This window comes from Erinaceus europaeus, chromosome 15, assembly GCF_950295315.1.
Source record: "Erinaceus europaeus chromosome 15, mEriEur2.1, whole genome shotgun sequence".
Lineage (NCBI taxonomy): Eukaryota > Metazoa > Chordata > Mammalia > Eulipotyphla > Erinaceidae > Erinaceus > Erinaceus europaeus.
This window is the reverse complement of record NC_080176.1, coordinates 15,182,133-15,199,744: the sequence shown is the minus strand read 5'-3', so window position 1 is coordinate 15,199,744 and position 17,612 is coordinate 15,182,133. Positions and strand designations below refer to the sequence as shown.

General features: G+C 39.7%; 1 protein-coding gene across 2 annotated transcripts; it reads right to left on the bottom strand.

Moving 5' to 3' along the window:
- Nucleotides 1-1,357: 1,357 nt before the first annotated feature.
- CEP20 (centrosomal protein 20) lies at nucleotides 1,358-16,432 on the bottom strand. Of its 2 annotated transcripts, XM_007516576.3 has the most exons (5): nucleotides 16,320-16,432; nucleotides 13,477-13,674; nucleotides 8,574-8,658; nucleotides 5,766-5,902; nucleotides 1,358-1,603 (listed from the first exon to the last, which is right to left on the bottom strand). In XM_007516576.3, the coding sequence occupies exons 1-5, from the start codon at nucleotides 16,345-16,347 to the stop codon at nucleotides 1,527-1,529; spliced, it is 525 nt and encodes a 174-aa protein (XP_007516638.1). In that variant the 5' UTR covers nucleotides 16,348-16,432; the 3' UTR covers nucleotides 1,358-1,526. The 2 variants fall into 2 exon arrangements, with proteins under 2 accessions (XP_007516638.1, XP_060028894.1); XM_060172911.1 differs by lacking the exon at nucleotides 5,766-5,902.
- Nucleotides 16,433-17,612: the final 1,180 nt, after the last annotated feature.

The following is a 17,612-nucleotide window of genomic DNA, read 5'->3' as shown; positions in this document are numbered from 1 at the left end:
TTTCATATCAGCATCCAAAATGATGAACTTTAGCATTTTTCCTTAATCTAGTCATGCATGATTGCAATTCCAGAGGTAAACTTTGTGTCCACTGCCAACATCCTTGGCTATAAACCAAGTCCTCTGAGAATAATTCAGATATTTATATTCCCACATATAGTACAATGGAATTCATAATTATAGCCAGATTCTACAGACTTTAAAAAGTGGAAATAAGCCCTCTTGACACTAATACATGTATATTTTTAGCCCACAGATAGGACCTCTCAAAAACTCTTTGACTTGTAAAGCTTAATTTAAGGATATTTCTTTGATCATTTCCTGCATTTAGATAAAAATTACTGGTTAACCTGTAAAAACTGTAAACTGACTAGCACCAAATGTAAAATGGAGAGTTTTGATAATTCCCAAAAGCAGCAGAAAATTAATATCCTCAAGAGGAAACTGATGTTACTAAGGCCTTCATCTTATCACACCTTCCCTGGGGGACCCATTGCCAGTATACTGGTGACCATGCAGTACTGTTCTGAAGACAGCTTGTGACTTCTGCCAGCCAGGTGATGCCAGCTGTTTTTAGTGAAATCAGTCTCTAGACTCCACATTATAAATATATCTTAATAAATATAAAAGTAGCATCTTAAAGATAGCATTCTAAGTGCTTTTACTATGTTCCTACCCCAAGAATAAAAAGTGACATTTAATAAGACTTTCAGGGCCCAGAGAGGAAGGCAGTAGCCCTTTCACATCTCAACTTGGAATTGCACAACTGAAAGTCACAGAGGCTAAACAAAGGCATCTTTTAAAAGGTACTTTCTGGTATTTTTCCTAAAGCCTGTCTCTTCATGTTTATTCCACATTCTTTTAAGTAATAAAATAAACTCTTTGTTTTACTTACAGCAAAATTAATAGAATTATTTCCCCCTCTCTACCTTTTAATTAAATCTTCCAGTAGAATGGTCTAAGGAATGAAAAATGGTCTAAGGAATGATAAAGTACTGTTACCTTGTTTGAAAGTTCAATTTTAGACAGCAACTCAGTTATTTAAACCTAAGTATAAATGGATCTCTGGCAAGTAACTTTTAAAAATCAAGGTTTATAAGAATTTCCCCAGCTTTAGTCTTTTAAACATTTTAAGCATGAATGAATTATTCCACAAATCAACACAATTTAGTTTGAAGGAAGTTGAATTGGTGAGTGCCAAGGTAGAGAGCAGAGCATATAGTTATGGAACCCTGAATTGTTTTTTTAGAAGATTTCACAGGGCAGTATGGCTTTTATCTCTCAAAAGCCTGAGAAATCTTTAAAATATTTCCAAATAGTTATATTTTCTTAGAAGTCAAATTCGGTAAGCTAGATAGCATTGTTAGCTTTTATTCACAAAATGCAGTAAATATGAGGGTCTAGATGATTTCCAGAAACTCAAATTTCTACAAAGTATTAGTGGTGCATTCTGATAACATCAGGAGAATAAATAAGTTATTTAATACATACACAATTTTAAAAGAATAGATTTTGAGATGAAAATGTCATCTCTTCACTGCTTGAGAAATGTGAGACTCTTCAATATTTGTACTTTTCCCTTTCTCTCTTCTTACTTGGTCATCTGAAATAAAAAGAAATCAACATCAATATTTATTCTAATCAAGATAAGACAGTAGACAGACATTATCTACATATATTATTGAATTTACATATCCAATATTGTATGGATTCTTTAGGTGATTTAGGACAATAAAAAACTATTGTTTATTTATTTATTTATTTATTTATTCCCTTTTGTTGCCCTTGTTTTTTATTGTTGTAGTTATTATTGTTGTTATTGGACAGGACAGAGAGAAATGGAGAGAGGAGGAGAAGACAGAGAGGGGGAGAGAAAGATAGATGCCTGCAGACCTGCTTCACTGCCTGTGAAGCAACTCCCCTGCAGGTGGGGAGCCGGGGGCTCAAACCGGGATTCTTACATCGGTCTTTGCACTTTGCGCCAAGTGCGCTTAACCAGCTGCGCTACTGCTTCACTCCCAAAAACTACTTTTAAACACTATTAAGTGAATCAGAAATGCTTAGTATTAGGAACTCATTAATTATTCAAAAATCTTTTACTTTTTTTAGTGACTAGAATAATAAGCCCATGTATAAGTAGTTACAGATTACTCCTGTATATAAGGGATAGACTATACAAGAAGAAAAAGCATATTCAATTGGGCTAACTTTGAAAATCCCATTGTTAAAATTTGCTGTATCATATAAGACCTCACCATAATTTATGCTATATGTATATATAGCACATGTATATAGCTGTATCTTATAAAGTAACACCACCAGTTGCTTCTGTTCTCCTTGGTCTAATCTTTAAGGAGATTTAATATTTCAAGGAACAAGTCATTATTAGAAATGTATTAGCAATTTGAGCGTACTGCTAAAACTCAAACTGATTACCAATTTGAAGTTTTAAGTGCTTAGATTGAAGGAACATATACTATATGGTCTACGCATCAAAAAGTTTGAGATATTCAATCCATTTTTCCCTCTCTTATTAGTTAAATAGTAATTTATGAGACTATAAGTTACCAAAGGTCTGTGTGCCCCTCCCACCCCCCACTCTGGGTGAAGCTGAACATTTACCCTCACCCTCCACCCAGAGATTTTTACTTTGGTGCCATACTCCAAACTCAGTCAGATTCTGCTTTGAGTTTCCCTTTCTGTTCTTTTTTTTTTTTTCTCAACTTCTATTTATGAGTGGGATCATCCCATACTTGTCTTTGTCTTTCTGACTTAGCTCACTTAACATAATTCCTTCTAGCTCCATCCAAGATGGGTCAGAGAAGGTGGGTTCATTGTTCTTAATAGCTGCATAGTATTTCATTGTGTAAATATACCACAGCTTTCTCAGCCATTCATCCATTGTTGGGCACCTGGCTTCCTTACAGGTTTTAGCTATTATGAATTGTGCTGCTATGAACATAGGTGTACACATATCTTTTTGGTTGGGTGTTAAGGAGTCCTTAGGATATATCCCTAGGTGAGAAATTACTGGGTCCTATGGGAGGTCTATTTCAAGCCTTGTGAGGGTTCTCCAGACTGCTCTCTACAGAGGCTGGACCAATTTATATTCCCACCAGCAGTGTAGGAGAGTTCCTTTGTCCCCCCACAACCTCTCCAGCATTTGCTACCTTTTCTGATGTATGACATTCTCACAGGGGGAGGTGGTATATCATAGTTGTCTTTATTTGCATTTCTCTGATAATCAGTGACCTGGAGCAATTTTTCATGTTTGTTAACCTTTTGGATCTCTTCTGTAGTGAATATTCTGTTCATATCCTCTGCCCATTTTTGGATGAGATCATTTGCTTTTTTGTTGCTAATTCTGGTGGTGGGAATTGTGTGGAAATGTACCCCTCTTATCCTCTAGTCTTGTCAATATTTCTATTCTATAAATAAAAATAAAAAACAATTAATTTTGCTTCTGCTGAACATCAGATGACATTTCTAATAAAGCATTATTACCTATGCAAAAAAATGAAAAAGAAAAAGCATATTTAACTAGCATGTCAAAGGACTTACAAGTTCTTCAACTAAAACTAAGAGTAAAATCACTTTTCTTTAAACAAAAATATCTCCCTCTTGTGGCAAGAAGAAAACTTACAGAGTTTATATCTTCCCACCAAAGTTAGAAAGCTATCCAAGAAACTATGAAAATGTTCTTCAGTCAAAAACAAAACAAAGCTTCCGGAAAGTTAACAGGAGCCTGGGGTTCCTATGGCCATCCACCATGCTTTGGGAAGAGTAGAAAAGGGCCCTTGTCACTTCTCTGTTTATGGTCATGAAGGACATAGGGTAGAGGGAAAGTACTTTAGATCAGAAGAGCCTAAAAGGACTTAATATCCAAATGCAAAAAAAAAAAAAAACTAATCATAAACTAAACTCCTGAGGAAATAAAAATCCCTCAACTTCCCAATTTCTTTTACAGAAAAAAAAAATTCTTTATACAATTAGACAAGTTGTTAAATATATACAATTTAGTACCCAAAACGCAAACCAAGTTTTCTAATTAAAGACAATTTGACCACAGCCTTGTTAGGTCACCACAGCTGGCCATCCTCGTAAGTCAAGTGCGATTACTACTTACTATAGGTCTCACTCACAGACAACAATCTATCTCCCTTTAAAAAAATGTTTACAGCAGGGGTAGATAGCATAATGGTTATACAAAGAGACTCTCATGCCTCTTCAAAATCCCAGGTTCAATCCCCCGCACCACCATAACCCAGAGCTGAGCAGTGCTCTAGTAACAACAAAAAAAAACGTTTAGGGGAAGTCAGCAGTAGTGCAACAGATTAAGCACATGTGGCACAAAGTGCAAGGACCAGCGGAAGGATCCCAGTTCGAGCCCCCGGCTTCCCACCTGCAGGGGAGTCGCTTCACAGGCGGTGAAGCAGGTTTGCAGGTGTCTTTCTCTCTCCCTCTCTATCTTCTCCTCCTCTCTCCATTTCTCTCTGCCTTATCCAACAACGATGACAATAACAACAACAAGAAAACAATAAGGGCAACAAAGGGAAATAAATAAATAATCTTTTAAAAAATGTTTAGGGTATTGCACCAAAATAAAAGACTCAGGAGTTGGGAGCAGGGTTCAGGTCTTGGATGGCAGAGGAGGACCTAGTAGGAGTTGAAATGTTATATGGAAAACTGAGAAATGTTACACATGTACAAACTACTGTATTTTACTGTCAGGTGTAAAGCATTAATCCCCGAATAAAGAAACTAAAAAAAAAAAAAAAATGAGGCAATTTTTCAGGACAGAATAAGATTAACAATATTCTTAAGACATAAATGATTTAGGTTTTCCAGAAAAGTATTAATTAAAAGTTAAGTACAGTGGCCTGGGAGGTGGCTCAGTGGATAAGGCATTGGACTCTCAAGCATGAGGTCCTGAGCTCAATCCCTGGCAGCACATGTACCAGAGTGATGTCTGGTTCTTTCTCTCTCTCCTATCATTTTTCATGAATCAATCAATAAATTTTTTTTTTTTAATTAGGTACATGTGGTCTGGGAGGTGGTACAGTGATAAAGCTTTGGACTCTCAATCATGAGGTCGTAAGTTCAAATGCTAACATGATGCCAACCGGACTTCCCTGGGCAGACGACCCCACCAATGTGTCCTGGAGCTCCGCTTCCCCAGAGCCCTGCCCCACTAGGGAGAGACAGGATGGGAGTATGGATCAACCTGACAGTGCCCATGTTCAGCAGGGAAGCAATTACAGAAGCCAGACCTTCCACCTTCTGCATCCCACAATGACCCTGGGTCCATACTCCCAGAGGGATAAAGAATAGGAAAGCTATCAGGGGAGGGGATGGGATACGGAGTTCTGGTGATGGGAATTGTGTGGAGTTGTACCCTTCTTAACCTATGGTTTTTGTCAGTGTTTCCTTTTTATAAATTTTTTTTAAAAAAAGGAAAAAGGATGACTTGATAAAGTCATTTATGTAGTATGCTAAAGATTTAAGCTGCTCAAAGATGCAAATCTGATGAAAATCAAGTGTTTTAATATACACATATATTTTTGTCCAGTCCTTCCCTATTCTCCCCACCCCCCCAAGATTCTCCTTCCAAAAACCTTTTTTTGGGAGGATAAGTAACAAAGCCTAACTACAAGAGATATAGGTAAACTTGAACTATGACTCAAAAGCTCAGGAAAAACTTAGCATTACTGAGAAAGAAAATATACTTGTAGACAGCTCGGTGATAAATCTGGCAAAAGTCATACCCATTTGCTTTCTTCCACTAGGATGTCTGCCAAGATTTGGGTTTGCAGGTTGAAGAGAAGACCCTTTCAAAAATGTGTTTTGGAGGTCATCCTTAGTTCCGTGCAAGAAATGCGCTAAAATCCCATATAAAAGAGGTCTAGAACAGGAGGAAAATAAAATCAATTAAATGTGCCTAAATGAAAAAAAAAAAATCTAAGACTTCTGTTCTTTAAAGATAACTCTGACACTGACTAAAATGCCCCACTAACTCACTAGACTTAAAATAGCTGTTTGGCAACTATCCAAATGAAAGCTGTTCATGTTTTCTGTTTGTTTGCTTTGTTTTTTACCAGAACACTGATCAACTCTGGCTTATGGTGATATGAGGATTGAACCTGGGGCTTTGGATCCTCAGGCATGAAAGTAAACTGAATCTTTTTCAAATTGGAAATATATAGGATATGAGGGTGATCTGCCTGTGACATCTGTGCCAGGGTTGATTCGGCTCATCTGGCTGGCTAGGCGGGTGTCTCCATCCTCTCTCACCACTCTTAGTGCTTCCCTACTGAGGCTTCATGATCAAAGAGGGCAACCTTCCCCAAACAGAGACAAATGGGAGGGTGTATGAGTAGCTGCGTTCCCCTGCTATAACATCCCAATAAGCTCTCAAACTGGAAATGAACATGTTATATATAGATATACACACACAGTGTGTATTTGTGTGTTTCCATTCTTGTAGCTATAGGTGCTTGGGACAAAGTAAAGGAGGAAGCTGGGATATGATCTTACATATATTTATGAGAAACTTCAAGTTAACTCAAATGTCATTTAAGACATTTTTATGGTAAAATAGATAAATTTAACAAATTAGGATGAAAAATTTGATAATTTTTTAGAAAAGGGTAACATGAGACTTTTAAGAATTTCTTTCTATAGGAAAGTTGCTTTAAGCTTTGTTCTAACGCCTCTTAGGCATTTTTCTTTTAAGATTTATTTGTGGGGGTCCAGCGGTGGCGCAGTGGGTTAAGCACACGTGGCGCAAAGTGCAAGGACCAGAGTAAGGATCCCGGTTTGAGCCCCCGGCTCCCCACCTGCAGGGGAATCGCTTCACAGGCAGTGAAGCAGGTCTGCAGGTGTCTGTCTTTCTCTCCCCCTCTCTGTCTTCCCCTCCTCTCTCCATTTCTCTCTGTCCTGTCCAACAACGAACAACATCAACAATGGTAGTAATAATAACCACAATGAGGCTACAACAACAAGGGCAACAAAAGGGGGGAAAAATGGCCTCCAGGAGCGGTGGATTCATGGTGTAGGCAATGAGCCCAGCAATAATCCTTGAGGAAAAAAAAAAAAGATTTGTTTGTCTATTATTTTAAACAGAGTACTGCTCTACTCTGGCTTATAGTGGTGCAAAGAATTGAACCTAGGGCAATGAAGCCTCAAGGATAAAAGAGACTTTTTATATAACCATTATGTTATCACCCCCAGCCAGGTACAATTTTTTTTTGTCTTTATTTATTTATTGGATAGAGACAGCCAGAAATAGAGAGGAGGGGAGATAGAGAGAGAGAGAGACGTCTGTAGCACTGTTTCACCACTTGTAAAGCTTTCCTCCTGCAGGTGGGTACTGGGGGCTTGACCCCAAGTCCTTGTGCATAAAAATAGTGCTCAACCAGGTGAGCCACCACCCCAGCCCGCAAGTATAATTTTTAACTCTGTATGTTTTTGTTATTTGGACATCCCCTGGAAAGAAAGTTTAAGAGCCACTGAAGTAGGAAAAGAACTAAGAAAGTAGTCACCCCTCTTTTCAACACCATAGCCTATATTAATGGTGAGAGAACACAGGTAGGAAAAAAAAGGGGGGTAGAGAAATAATGACAATAGGGGCTAGCTGATGGTGCACAAGGTGATGTTACAATGCACAAGGACCTGGGTTCAAGCCTCTAGTCCCCACCTCCAGGAGGAAAGCTTCGGTGAAGCAGTGATGCAAGTGTCTGTCTGTCTTTGTTCCTCTCCACCTCCCCCTTCCTTCAATTTCTGGCTGTCTCTATCCAATAAATAAAGATAATAATTTAAAAAAAATTTAAGAGAGAAATAATGACAATGAAAGCAGAGGTCTGTTTTCCCCTGAAGCCAGTGATAAAAAGGAGACTGAGTAGAGGCTAGGTTTTTGGTTTGTTTTGAGAGAGGATGAGCTGAGTAAATTCTTAAGTTAAAGAGAAGGAAGTAGGGAGTCGGGCGGTAGCGCAGCAGGTTGAGCGCACGTGGCACAAAGCACAAGGACCAGTGTAAGGACCCGGTTCAAGCCTCCGACTCCCCACCTGTAGGGGAGTCGCTTCACAGGCGGTGAAGCAGGTCTGCAGGTGTCTGTCTTTCTCTCCCCCTCTCTGTCTTCCCCTCCTCTCTCCATTTCTCTCTGTCCTGTCCAACAACGACGACATCAATAACAACAATAAAACAAGGGCAACAAAAGGGAAAATAAATAAACATTTAAAAATTTAAATAAATAAATAAATAAATAGAAGGAAGTAATAGGGGGGAAAAAAGAAGAAGAAATCCTGTAGTGATAGAGCAAATCTTCACAAGAAAATGAAGGGTAGATCAAGAAACCGAAGTTTTCTAAAGCCACAGGCAGTTGAGAAGAGAACCCATCTGACTTGCTCACTATTGCACACCTTGGATTTAGTGCCGTGCTTGACACATGAGACCTGCTTAATTAAAATGAAATAAAGTCACCACTAAGCTACAGTGATTTTAATACAATATATAAAATCATATTTTTTAAACAAAAGCTTCTTATAAAATCATATTTTTTAAAAAAAGCTTCTTACATTGTATTGTCCTTTGATTCTTCAAATGCATTTAGTTCACGGATGAGAAATTGTCTGTCCAATGGAACTACGGGTTGACCAGATTCTGAAGGGGGGTTGGGGGAGAGAGCATGAAAATATTCTTTATTAATCTGAAAAGCAAGCATGATTTTAGTAGGAATTGGTCTCAATTACGCATACGCATCTTTTAGTTTTTGAAGCATGATGGTACATATCAAGACAAATCCAATTATATGTAATTTTTATTATTTTCTTTTTTAAATATTTGTTATTAATAAGAGAAGGAGAAAGAGAGAACCAGAGCACCACTCTGGCATATGTGATACAGGGGAATAAATCAAGACCTCAAGTTTGAGAGTTCAATGCTTTATCCACTGTGGCACCACCAGACCCAAACAATCTTACTATTTTCAAAATAACTATTGTGCAAAAACTACAATATAATACTGTTTAATATAAACTTACTGTTAAATCCTCCCAACTGTTGACTGAGAAAGTACTATTTATACATATAAACTATAATACTAGACTTCAGAAGATGTTTATGAAGGAAAACACATGGCAGTATGGATATCTATTCGGTGACAATGACCCTAAAAGTAAAATGAGCTTTACTAAGAAGGGCTGCAAGGACACAAAACAACTGGAATTCTCATTCCAGTTATGGGTAGGAGAGAAAAATGGTGCCACCACTTTAGAAAACAGTTAACAGGTTCCTATAAAGGCAAGCATATATTTACCAAAGGCAGCCCAGCAATGCCACGCTTCTTACCCAATGGAAATGAAAAGTCATATTCACACAAAAAATTACAGTACATGAATGTTTACGACAACTTTATTGCAAAAATTAAAAACAATACACACGATTGTTAAAAGATACACATAAAAGATACATTGATAAAAGATACATTGGCAAAGTCTTTAAATGGACACAATTCTCAGGGTGGGGAACCAGCATGGTTGAATCACAAATGCATTAGACTAAATGAGATGCAGCAGAACTCAAAAGACTACGTTCTGTGTGGTTCCATTTAAGTCTAGAAACTTAATATGAAACTTGATTAATATCACTACATTTCATTTAAGGGAAATTCAAGTCTAAGATAATTGATGGCATTTTATGCTATTCTGATTTTCTGAGTAGCAATGTATTATATAACAATATATAAATAATATATATTATCTATAACAAACTCAGGAGAGTAGAGGTACTGATATTAAAAATTCTTAAGCCAATAAAAATCATCAGTCATTCAATTAAGATGCAAAAGCTCTGGACTGAAAAGTTGCAGTATCAAAAATCCATAATTCACTGCGCTACTTCATGATTTTTTAAAATATGAGGCACATCTCTGAGGCATCAAACAGTCTTAAAGCAAGACTGCACCTTAAATGGTGGGTCAGAAAATGTATATGTGGGGAACCTGGCATCACTCTCTACATCTCATTCTCTCTCAATCTAGACATAACATCTATTCAGTAATTAAGCTTTTCTTTTCTGCCTTTTGTTTTCCTTCTCAAGAAATAAAATTTAGGGAATCGGGTGGTAGCGCAGCGGGTTAAGCGCATATGGCGCAAAGTGCAAGGACCAGCGTAAGAATCCCAGTTCGAGCACCTGGCTCCCCACCTGCAAGGGGAGTCACTTCACAGGCGGTGAAGCAGGTCTGCAGGTGTCTGTCTTTCTCTCCCCCTCTCTGTCTTCACCCCCTCTCTATTTCTCTCTGTCCTATCTAACAACGATGACATCAATAACAACAACAGTAATAACAACAACAACAACAACAATAAAAAGACAACAAGGGCAACAAAAGGGAAAATAAATAAAATTTTAAAAAAAGAAATAAAATTTAACAAACTTTGTCATTAATTAATTGCCCTCTCCCTTCCCCATTTCTCTCCCTCCCATTCCAACATGAGACTGAAGTTTATTTTCTTACTTCTTTTAAATTACTCTAATTTTTTTTTTAAGGTAATGGGAATATGTTATTTTGGATGAAGAGAGTAATAAGGAACAAAGAGAAGTTATAAGAAATACCTTTGGTCCGGGAGGTGGCAGAGTAGATAAAGCATTGGACTCTCAAGCATGAGGTCCCGAGTTCAATCCCTGGCAGCACATGTACCAGAGTGATGTCTGGGTCTCTCTCTTCCTATCTTACCTTTCTCATTAATAAATAACTACAATCATAAAAAAAAGAAGAAATCCTTTAAAAAAAAAAGAAAGAAAGAAATGCCTGAGAAATATAGAACCAATTTACCATGAAAGGAAAAATGAAATGCAGTCTAGAAGAGAGATGGGAGCAGAAGGTGGGAACAGAGGAGAGGGCCATGGCTTGGAGGCCGATGTGGTCCCCATAACTATTAAGTAGATCATTTTTACATTTTGCAGTCAACCACTCTTGACTTTGTTCCCCTTTCTGAAAGAAATGTTTGTTTGTGGGATTCGATAGAGAACAGAAAATAATGAGAGTGGACTAGCATAGAAATAAGTAAACAATGTCAAGACTACGAAAAAGGGTGGAAGAGTAAAAAAGAAAAATAATATTAAGAATACTAAGATGGGGCAAAGGTGATCATACGCAATATTTGTCCTATCGGGTAAATTCTAATTAGTGTGGCTAGAGAGATGGTAGTGCTCTTCACTGGGATGTAGACTATGGGAGGGTCATGGCGGTATGAGTAGTAGAGATTTTAGTGTTTTTTGATTTCTTGTTTTCAAGATGAGGCAAGCTATCAGCAGAATATAGATTTGATCTCAGGAAGTAAGAAAAAGACTGGCTCCAAGTTCCTCAAGAGATAGGAAATATATTTGGTTAAGGATAGGAAAAAGATAAAGAATATGGGGGGGGGAACAGTGCTTAAGTAAACAAAGTACTGCTTTGTTTACTTAAGTAAACAAAGTACTAAGCGCAAGGACCCGTGTAAGGATCCAGGTTCAAATCCTTGGCTTTCCACCTCCAGGGAGGACGTTTCACAAGCAGTGAAGCAGGTCGGCAGCAGGTGTCTTTCTCCCTTTCTATCTCCCCCACCCTTATTATTATTTTTTTTTTTTGCCTCCAGGATTATTGCTGGGGCTCAGTGGTGTAAATCCACTGCTCCCAAAAGCTATTTTTTCCCTTTTTATTGCCCTTGTTTAATGTTGTTGTGGTTATTAGTGTTGTTGTTACTGTCGTTATTAGATAGGACAGAGAGAAATGGAGAGAGGAGAGGAAGACAGAGAGGAGGAAAGATAGACACCTGCAGACCTGCTTCACCACCTATGAAACGACACCCCCACCAAAGATGGGGAGGTAGTGCCTCCAACTAGGATCCTTGGGCCAGTCCTTGCACTTTGCGCTATGTGCGCTTAACCCATTGCGCTACCACCCAACTCCCTTCTCCTCCACCCTTCTCAATTTCTCTCTGTTCTATTGAAAAAAAAAAAAAGGGAAAAGGGGGGTGGGGCACCAGGAGCAGTGGATTCATACTGCAGACACCAAGCCCCAGAGATAACCCTGGAGAGAAAATAAAAAGATAAAGAATATAGAAAATACAAGGTAAAGGAATAATGCACCTTTGAGAAAGGAAGGGTCGTATTAAGTCTCCTTTGAACTAAGGGGCTTCTGACTTTATATAAATTACTCTACTTTCCTACACATTTTGTATATATCCCCCTTAGCAATACACAGTGATATTTTGAGAATTTCTTGCCAATGTTTTATATTTTTAACAAATAACTTAAACATTAAATCTTTAAAGTAATTTTTAAAGTATATAAAAAAGTCCACTAGCAGCAGCAAGTAAGAGTAAAATATAAATAGCTGCATATAATGGGAAGGGGAGATAGTGTAATGGCTAGGCATTTCTTTTTCTTTTTTTTTTTTTTTTTTGCCTCCAGGATTATCACTGGTGCTCAATGTAGACACTACAAATCCAATGCACCTGGAGGTCATTTTTCCATTTTATTGGATAGGACAGTAAGAAATTGAGAGAGGAGGGGAAGAGAGAGGGGGAGAGAAAGACAGATACCTGTAAACCTGCTTCACTGCTCATGAAGTGAACTTCTGCAGGTGGGCAGCTCAAACCGGGATCCTTGTATGGGTCCTTGTACTCGTACTATGTGCACATAAGCCAGTGTGCCACCACCTATCACCTAAACCTTTTTTTTTTTCATTTTAACATTTTTAGGTCTTTTTATTTTTTTATTATTAGCGACAGAGAGAAATTGAGAGGGGGAGGGGAAAAAGGGAGAGAGACAGAGAGACGCCTGCAGCCCTACTTCACTCATGAAGCATTCCCCCTGCAGATGGGAAGCAGGGGCTTGAACCTATGTCGTTGTGCACTATAATGTGTGTGCTTAACTGGGTGTGCCACCGCCTGGCCCTGCATAATTGTTATGCAAACTGATTTGCATGCTTGAGGCTCAATGTCCTAAGTTCAGCTCCTTACACCACCATAATCCAGAAATGAGCAGTGCTCTAGTAAAAACGATAGACAGACAAACAGACAGACAGACAGATAACTGCACATCAGCAATTATCAGTGATTTTTTAAAGTATTCAGCTAGTTTAAGTACAAACACTTCCCCCATGATCCAGTCTTCTTCTAGCGTTTGCCCATGATCCAGTAAGCCCATGAGAATTTGTTCAAGTTATAGAAAGAAGGGGGGGGCAGTAGAAAGCATAATGGTTATGCAAAGAGACTCTCATGCCTGAGGCTCCAAAGTCTCAGGTTCAATCCCCTGCTCCACCATTAGCCAGAGCTGAACAGTGCTCTGGTAAAATAAACATGAAGAACTTATGTTAACTCTTACTTATCCATCACTCAGATGACACTAGCAATGGAATTAGATTTCCAGACCAAACATTCTCTGAGAACTGTGGGAAGAAGCAGATTTTGTATTGGGTGACTAAAAATAGCTTCTTACCTGCTATGAGGACAGATGCTGTATATTTATATTTATTGAATTCCAAGTACTCTCGAATTAATTCATTAATTAGAAGGTTTTCATGAGATAGTGATGGCCGGGATTCACTTTCATCCTCTAGAGCATTGAAAACTTCAGCTCGAATCCTTGCTTTTAGATGTCCCAATACTCCCCGTTTTTCCAAGGTGTCCTTTAAAACTGTTAAAATCAAACATTCATGCTTCAATTATTGGATAGGTGTTATCATTCCCGGGCATAGTTTAGAGAAAAACAAAAGAACAAAAGGTAAATAGCATAATAGCAACTTTTGATGTAAGTTAGTTTGTGACACTGTAACAAAGTGAACAACTATCAAACCAGATACCATAAATCATGTTGGTAATAAAAACGGAAATCCCGGGGGTCGGGCGGTAATGCAGCAGGTTAAGCACAGGTGGCCCTAAGCACAAGGACTGGCGTAAGGATCCCGGTTCGAGCCCCTGGCTCCCCATCTGCAGGTTAGTCGCTTCACAAGCGGTGAAGCAGGTCTGCAGTTGTCTTTCTCTCCCTCTCTCTGTCTTCCCTTCCCTCTCAATTTCTCTGTCCTATCTAACAACAACTATAACTACAACAATAAAACAAGGGCAACAAAAGGGAATAAATAAATATTTTAAAAAATAATCCTATTTCATACAAAAATAAAAAAAGACTGTCGTGGGTCGGGTGGTAGCACAGGTGGTGAAGCAGGTCTGCAGGTGTCTGTCTCCCCCCCCCCCATCTTCCCCTCTTCTCTGTCCTATTCAACAATAACGACTATCAATGTAGTTATTAACAACGTTAATAACTACAACAATAAAACAATAAGGGCAACAAAAGGGAAAATAAAAAAGACTGTATTACTATGACAACTTCAGAAAGAGGTTCTTAACCTAGCTTATATCCCAATAAATCTTTATATTTTCTAAGTGGTACAAAATATATAGGGTAGGGAGTCGAGCTGTAGCGCGAGTTAAGCGCAGGTGGCACAAAGCACAAGGACCGGCATAAGGATCCCAGTTCGAACCCGGCTCCCCACCTGCAGGGGAGTCACTTCACAGCCGGTGAAGCAGGTCTGCAGGTGTCTGTCTTTCTCTCCTCCTCTCTCTCTTCCCCTCCTCTCTCCATTTCTCTCTGTCCTATCCAACAATAATAACTACAACAATAAAACAACAAGGGCAACAAAAGGGAATAAATAAATAAAATATTTTTTTTTTAAAAAAAAAAATATATATAGGGTACTTATTTCCTGGGGAGAAGGCTCACTTTTGCATGTGAAGTTTGTTTTTTCATGACTGTTCAACATGGCAGTGCTCAAGAAACACATTCATATCAACAGCTACTGAATCATATTCTCAAAAAAATTAAATCTCCCCATCCAAGTTTCTAAGAATTACTGATTTGGACATGAAAATTAAAACCAACTTTATTAATAGGGCAGAGTGTCATTCTGTGATTAGACCCAGAAGGCTAGGGAGATAGCAATATGGCTATGCAAAAAGATTTTAGTGTCTGAGACTCTTGCGTCCCAGATTCAATCCCCATCCCCACCGTAAGACAAAACTGAGCAGTGCTCTAGTTAAAAAATAATAATAATAAATAAATAAATAAATAAATAACCTGGATCAGCAGATCCATGTTCACACACCCTACCACCTTCTAGTCAAATTCTCTGGGTAAACTGCTTCACCTCTCAGCACCTCAATTTCCTAACCTATGAAATAATCACTGGGAGGTTACAAAGATCAGGGTGTTTTTGCTGTTGTTTTTACTTTACCAGAGCACTGCTCGGCTCTTTTTTTTTTTTTTTTTTTTAAGAATTTATTTATTTATTCATGAGAAAGATAGGAGGAAAGAAAGAACCAGCCATCACTCTGGTACATGTGCTGCCGAGGATCGAACTCAGGACCTCATGCTTGAGAGTCTAGTGCCTTAGCCACTGTGCCACCTCCCGGACCATGAGCTCTGGTTTATAGTAGTGCTGGGGACTGAACCTGGGACTTCAGCGCTTTCCCTGAGACTTGAGAGTCTTTTTACATAACCATTATGCTATCTTGCCCCCTCCCTCCCCCCCTAGAATAAATGAGGCAACACAGCAGATGGGAAGGGCCTGACACCTGGGTCAACTGACCAACAACTGTCAGTGAGACCAGTGGGACTGCATTAAAGTGAACCATCTACAAATGTTATCAGCTTAATGGTTCGCCCCTCTGAGGAGCTCCCCGCCCCCCACCCCACAAAAAGGGGGTGTGCCGGAGAGTGGCTTGGAAAGTGGCCCACGGGTAGACCTCAATCTTGCTGGCGTGGGGACCCCCAGGTGCCGTCCCCGGAACACAAGCGCCATAGTGATGCTCTGACTCTCTCTCGTTAACAGATGAAGCAAATCTTTTCGCAAAGAATCAGAAAGTCAAGTGAATGGCCAGCTCGGCTGACTTGTTTTTCGCGTTTGTAAGGATTCAGTGAGAGCAAAGCGCCTGCAGGGTGCCTGACACTCGTAATCCTGTGTTGTAACCCTCAGCCCAAGGCCTGAACCGCGGCAGGGCCCCGGAAAGATGCTCCAGAAACTCGCGGTGCAGATGTGCAGAGAGCGGTGTCCGGGCGCCGCCGCCACGCGCCCTCCAGCTCGCAGCCGGTTTGAACATCGGCCCCCACGCCACCGCGTCCCATACGAGTCCCCCGCAGCAGTGCGACGCCCCGCAGGCCTGGGGCTGCGGAACGAACCCCAGAAAAACTGCCGCTAGTGTTCGCGTGCCTTCTTTTCGTCCCATCCTTCTTATACGCTGGGGGCCGGGTGCAAGTCACCCGGCAAGACTCCCGCATACACTCACCAGCCTTCAGCTCGGCGACAGTCGCCATTTTTCAACTGCCGCCGGGGGCCAAGCTCGGTCGTGCGCATGCGCGGCCCCGCCCCCTTCGCGGCGTGTTCTACAACCAATAGACGTGCCGTTCTCAGCTCCACTCAATCCCGCCCCTCTCAGTTTACACTTTCCATGGTTGGGTGGATGGTAAATGTCCCTAGAGAATCCACCAATCAGCAAGAAGAATAGGTGGGCCGGGTTTAGGAGGGCGAGAAGCCGCAAGAATCGAGGGAGGTTTGCATCCTTACCTATGAGTGATGCTGGCACCTAAAGTGCTTAATTTTAACCTACCGAGCCTTTTATGAGCTGCTCATTGTTCATCTCTAAGTACGAATTGTTAATAGTCACCATGTACTAGGCCTGTGATTCTCAAACTTGATGCACAACTTGATAAAACGCACAGCTCCCCTGCTTTTTCTGAGTCAGCAAGGCCCCAAAATCCAAACTGCCGACAGGTGTCCAGGTGACACTGTTACGGCTGCGTGGGGAACACGTTGTATTAAGCACTAAGAGCCTGATATTGACATATATTACACACATGGGTTTATTGCCAACATCATTGATGTCACTCAGTACTATTTTATAGAGTAAAACTGAGTCTTCATGACTGGAGATGCCTCACCAATGTCACCAGCCAGTGGTGGAGCTGAGATTTTAATCTACATGAGTCCAAGAGAGGTTTATGAAAGTAACTGATGAAGAAATAAGCTCCAGGATGTAGGAATCTAGAAAATAATATTCCCAAACACTGAACATGATCCTCTATAGTTCCAGTTGTCTTATCTGAGAAGCCAACTATAAGTACCCTTATGTCCTAAAACAGTATCCACTGAACTGTTTGTAAGTCTTGTCTAAGTCTTGAAAACTATTTTCTAGCGGATTCTAAAGAATACAATTTCAAGGAAATAGAGTAGAACTAGTTGAAAATACAGAAGTACTGTTTTTTGAAACTATTGGTTTGGATGTGTATGTGTGTTATATGATTTCCTGTGACTTTCTTTTAAGATTTGTGTGTTTATTTTGGGAGCTCGGGAAACTAGCACATGTTTCTGGCATATGTGGTGTAAGGGCTCTAACCTAGGTCCTCATGGATGCAAATCCTCTGCTTTATCCCTGAACCACCTGCCCAACCGACCTGATATATTTCTTAAAGTTGGTAGCAGTAAAAAAAAAAAAAGCTTATGGGGTGAAACATAGCTCATAGCTCATAGCTCACAGGGTAGAGCACACACTTTACCATGTAGCAAGGACCCAGCCTTGAGT